This window comes from Amaranthus tricolor, chromosome 6 (genome assembly GCF_026212465.1).
Source record: "Amaranthus tricolor cultivar Red isolate AtriRed21 chromosome 6, ASM2621246v1, whole genome shotgun sequence".
In the NCBI taxonomy this organism is placed as follows: Eukaryota; Viridiplantae; Streptophyta; class Magnoliopsida; order Caryophyllales; family Amaranthaceae; genus Amaranthus; species Amaranthus tricolor.
Window position 1 is genome coordinate 11,122,398 of NC_080052.1, and position 5,233 is coordinate 11,127,630.

Genomic DNA, 5,233 nt, shown 5'->3' on the forward strand with positions numbered 1-5,233 from the left:
GTTCAAAGTGCCAGCTTCAATAATGTAGATTTTGTTTAATTTAATTTAATGACACGTAAAGGTGAAACCCAGAAAGATGCTTTCTTAAACCTGAAATTCTGTAAAGTTTATTTCAGCTATTTAAGTAAATAAAATATGGATATTGCCAGCTTGTAATACTTTGATGCCTCTTTACAAAAATAATCTTAGTATCTAACAAGATAACATCTAATTTCGGTACAAAATCGTTCTCATCATCCCATGAACCAAAAAAAAAAAAATAATTCTTGTTTCATTAAGGATAATACTAAATACTGTTACTCTAACATTTTATTAATTCTCAGTTAGAAATTGGAATGTTAAATAGAAGTATGACATTTTTGCAAAATGGAATATAACACATTGAAAAAGAATAAGTGAATAGCTCTCTGTTGTTTTCTGGACATGATACTCCATTAACAGTAGTCAGTAATCACCATTCCAAAAAAGAATTAAAGAACCAAACATATCTCTGATTTCTTTATGTCTTACCATAACCATTAACAAACGGAAAATAAGAAAGGTAAAGGAAGATACAGAACATATTTAGGCTAATTACATTGGGGAAAAGTTTGAAGGATCATTCAGCACAACCCCATAAATAAATAACATATAGGCAAAGGGAGAAAACACCAAAAAAAGGAGCACCGTGAGAAGGGAAGCGAATTTTATGTAAATCCATAACCGAGAACTGATTCTGCACAGGTTGAGTCATGACGCTCACTACGGATTTTGGGCTGGAACTTGACCCAAGTTGCGGAAATTCTTAGCATGCTTTGGCCTCCACTCAGTTCTTCCCCTGACAACCTCAGCTCCGTCCTCGAGTCGGAGAAGGTGCTGACATTCAACATTCCCGGAATCTTGGAGGCCCTCAGCATTAGCACCTGAGACTGCAGTGAGGGACTGCAGCACGTTGTCCCTTCCGCACTCCCTCCTGTACTCCAGTGTCATACTTGAGAGTTCATGGGTCTCTAGTATTGACTGAGGAGCACTCTGCAGGTCAACAAACGGTTATCATTAGTTATGCTAAATTTCTATTTATTAAGCCACCCCATAATAGTAAAGCCTACCTTACTGTACACTCAAAATAATATTTCTCATACCGTAACTGGGGCAGGCATTTATCTGAACTAATTAAAATCAAAATCCATAAACAAACACCATTAGATGGATAAAGTTGTAAATTTATACTTTGATTACCCATCCAAAACAGCGCTTATGTTGGGGGCGCGGAAAAAAAATATGTTTCTTCATTCCCAATTAACAGAAAAAAATTGCATTTCACTTTTCAAGAATTGGTTGTTCCATATTTTTCGGATTTAATGTAAAGAGCCGGGAGGCAAACATTTAGTTATACTTCCGACATATTTTGTGGGTGAAAATAATTGCAGAAGGAATTGTACAGTACACCAACAAAGGGAATTCCGCTGGAATAATGTGAGGAAACAAAGAAATTATCTCGTGGAAGCATTAATCCTATATTTTATGTAGCAACTTCATCCCATCAACCGTACCATCACAGATAGTTCTCTCTATTTTTAGTAAAAGATTCGGAAACTTTTTACTGTGATTGCTCTCAAACAATTTTTGATTGAGACATTGGTTCGGTATGTATTCATGATTTCACAAGCTGAAATTTTATCAATGATGGCTAAACCTATTCAAAGTGCTCCATTGTTTGATAAATAAACATGTCAGCTGGATAAATTAGGTGACACATGAATGAAACAGGCAATTGAAAGATGTTAAAACAAAAAGTATAAATAAGAGCAGAGCTTCAAGTTATCTATGTATATAAAGAAACTTGGCACAAAATACGTCCTAGGAGTGGGTGTAAAAAATACATCAGAAATTGTGGATAAAGAATGGTTACCTCAAGAATCCAACCAATGTACTTAACATTGTTGACATGCTGATTGACATCCAGATCATTCCATCTAGGCTGCAAGTAGTTGATAAATCATTAGGGAAAAAAGGCATATGATCATAGATGGTAAATTCACCAACGAATAATCATCGTCAGGCAATGAGCCCCAACTTTTATTTAAGGGTGTCATTGATGTAAAGAGTAACTTACAGTAAGACCAGTACGGATGTATTCAGCAGTATTGTCATCAAGTTTAGGAAGCTTCCTCCCATCCTCATCAATCACAGGAGGCGTAACCACAAAGTAGGGCCCTATTTCTCCACGTACTTCATCAGGCATTTTTGACAACCTCCTCGTGTGTTTATTCATCATTACCCATACACTGCAAAAACATGATATGTTTGTTACTTGTCCTCGTGTAAATGCATGTTAGTTGTAACAAAACACTGCAAGCACAAGTATGTTGTCCTAAAGCAAAGATTTTCAAAAAGTGATGTTGAATTGGGGCTGTTAAGTAACTTTATGATTATTACCTAAATACAATCCGTAACAGATGTTCAGTAATAGTCCATATTTACTTTAAGCTCAACAACTAATTCAACAAGGTAACTCAATTAAAAGAAAGGTAACATAATTAAGTGGAAAAGGCTTTCAGAAAACTGTATGACTTGGAAACTCTTGGAAAGAGGGGAATGCACAGGTTTTGTACAAATCCAAGAAATATGGCTAACCTTGAGGCTCGAGTGAGAACTTCGCCAGTATTGCAATCTCGAATAAGCCAGTCACGACGCATACCATTCTTCCCAGATGAGCTAACCCAAGTATCAACTTGGACCACATCTCCCCTGCAAAATTAGAACAGGTAAATTATGAATCGATAATTTCTGATGAATCTGCTTGCTCATAATCATGATGCATTCTAGCAATCAACTCATTGGGCATGAATCAAACAAGTTTCCCAAAACCAAACATACACATGGTTAAGAAAGACATCATATGGGAAATGACACAAGCTAATGATGATATAGACATAAAAAACGAGCTTACAGCACTTGAATTACACGGCAAAAAACTATAATAAGTCAAACAACCATCAACCAAAACAGTGAATTGTTTTTCACCAGCATGCAATATTCAAACAGATCAGATAAGCTCATAAGCAGAGCCCATACAAGTCAAAAAGTATAAAGCGCCATATTTGATCAAGGATCAAGGATCAAGGATCATAAGGTAACAAAAACGCCATGAGTACTAGACAATTATGGCCTAGTTAATCAAGCCCCTTTAACACAAGCCAAACACAAAAAGAAGCGAGCATACATATTTCAGCATAGATTCCAACATAAACATTGCCCATAGTTTACCAATTTTTATTAAATTAAATAACTCAAGCCACTAACCAAGTTGGATAACGATCAACAAGAACCTGCATTCGAGTAACCACCCAAATCAAGTTTCTTTTGCACATTTCTGGAGTTGAACCAAAGCCATCGCCTAAAAGGCCAGCGGATTTCACATGATTGAGTGCTGTTTCCTGCAATGCCAAAAGCTCTCTTGATTAATTGAAAATTAACGGAAACACCACTTAAGCCACAAAACAATCTGGCAATTCTTTATTCCAACTCACAAGCTGGAAATTTCACTATTATACCTGCAGATGATTCATTAGCGTTTCTATAGAAGCTGTCCGATCCGCCCCAATCTCATACGACCTTATAGGAAAGTTCTGTCTGAAGACAAACCCATCTTGAACCAAGCTCCCTAAACCAAAAGGGTCAATAAGAACATCAGGGCGCTTAGGTTTCCAGTCAAGCATCATCCATTGCTTCTCAGCAGCTAGAAATACGGTAGTAATCGCAGCAAGAAGCATGCTCCAATCAGGCAATTGATTGATAAATGTTCTTGGAGGAGGAGATGAGGTATCTTCCCCAAGCTTCACTCCTTCCATAGCTGAAGAAAGACCAACCATGGTACCATTAATCTTAGGAGAAGCTTGTGCATTGGCTTTAAGCTTTACACCCCCAGATGAGACAGATTTGGACTTGATACCACAGCCATCTAAATTTGAAGAACTGAGCTTTGTCGAAGAAGGTTTAGACCCCGAATCAGGAGGTAAAGGAGGAGCAGGAAAAAAGGCAGAAGTTGCAGCTGTGGCAACCATGATCAACAACTCAAAATACCCAACAACAGATCAACCAATTCTTGAAGATAACCCTATAGACAAAATCAAAGCTTTCCGTTTGCAACGTTGATATATAATTGCAAGGATTCAACACATCAAAGGGAAGAAAATCACAAAATTGTCTCACAAAAATATCATTGTATTCCACATATGAACCCTGAAAATCCAATCAATAATGATGTAAACATTAAAGACAAATTGTTTATGTAACATAAGAATGCAAACAAATGGACCATCTACAACAAAGTTGGGCCACCCAAAACAATCAGAAGATATGAACCCAGAAAAAAAATAACATAACCTCTATTAATTTACCTAATCAAGAAAAAAGATAATTTACTACTACCCAAGAACTGTAACAAATTATTAGGATTATATCGTAACCTCCAAATTAAAGTTCCATCAAAAAGATTATGATTTTTTCCTCAGAAAAATTGATCATTGAAATTGTTGATAAAATCACTAATTTTTCCAAAATGAGCAATAAACTTCTGATTAAGGAAAAAATACAGCAAATAAAACCAAAAGTGTTTAACCCATTACAAAAATGATTACTTCCTTGGCAAACCAATCAGATCTAATCTTGAAACACCCAAAAAAAATAAATAAAACCTCAAGAACAAAAACCCACATAAGACATTACGTTGCACATTCAAGTATTCAACGTCATTGAAGCAATTAAGGACATACATCAGATCAAATACAATAAAATCATATCAAATATACCTAAAATTGTGAAGAAACCGTTTTCTTCTTTAATTTAGTTTTCTCTCTCCAGTTTCTGAGGTTGTTTCTCGTACCTGATTCTCTCTTGTTTCCAGAATGCAAAGGTGAGAGAGAAGAGAGAAATTTAGAATATAATAATAAAATCGTTTTTCAAAAATTATTCATTTTGCAGGACTTTGTGTCCGTTTTGTATGTCGTGAAACAAAGGAAAAAATTAGCCAAATCCAAAGGCTTTTTTACTTATAACTTATAAGTACTTTATCGAGAAAAAAAAAAGAAAACAAAAAATAAAAAGCAGCTAAGTTTTTGAGACACTGTTACTTTTGAAAAATTTATTAAGTTCATTCTATTAAAAATTAATGTCTACTTATAATATTTTTAATGTCTATTTAAATTATGTTTAATGTTTACTTATCGTATTTTTAATGCATACTTACAAT

The 5,233-nt window shown here is 35.1% G+C and overlaps 1 protein-coding gene across 2 annotated transcripts; it reads right to left on the reverse strand.

The window, feature by feature from the left end:
- Positions 1-470: 470 nt before the first annotated feature.
- On the reverse strand, positions 471-5,008 carry LOC130815246 (palmitoyl-acyl carrier protein thioesterase, chloroplastic-like). 2 transcript variants are annotated; one of them, XM_057681644.1, is made up of 7 exons: positions 4,794-5,008; positions 3,537-4,099; positions 3,286-3,419; positions 2,617-2,730; positions 2,096-2,267; positions 1,892-1,960; positions 471-1,011 (listed from the first exon to the last, which is right to left on the reverse strand). In XM_057681644.1, the coding sequence occupies exons 2-7, from the start codon at positions 4,044-4,046 to the stop codon at positions 742-744; spliced, it is 1,269 nt and encodes a 422-aa protein (XP_057537627.1). In that variant the 5' UTR covers positions 4,047-4,099; positions 4,794-5,008; the 3' UTR covers positions 471-741. The 2 variants fall into 2 exon arrangements, with proteins under 2 accessions (XP_057537627.1, XP_057537626.1); XM_057681643.1 differs by having other exon boundaries at positions 3,537-4,224.
- Between the last annotated feature and the right edge of the window lie 225 nt (positions 5,009-5,233).

Coding starts and splice junctions, on each gene's coding strand:
- LOC130815246 (XM_057681644.1), bottom strand. CDS start 4,046: ATGGTTGCCACAGCTGCAACTTCTGCCTTTTTTCCTGCTCCTCCTTTA. Junction 1,961..2,095: donor ACATCCGTACTGGTCTTACT/GTAAGTTACTCT, acceptor AACTACTTGCAG/CCTAGATGGAATGATCTGGA. Junction 1,012..1,891: donor ACATTGGTTGGATTCTTGAG/GTAACCATTCTT, acceptor GTTGACCTGCAG/AGTGCTCCTCAGTCAATACT.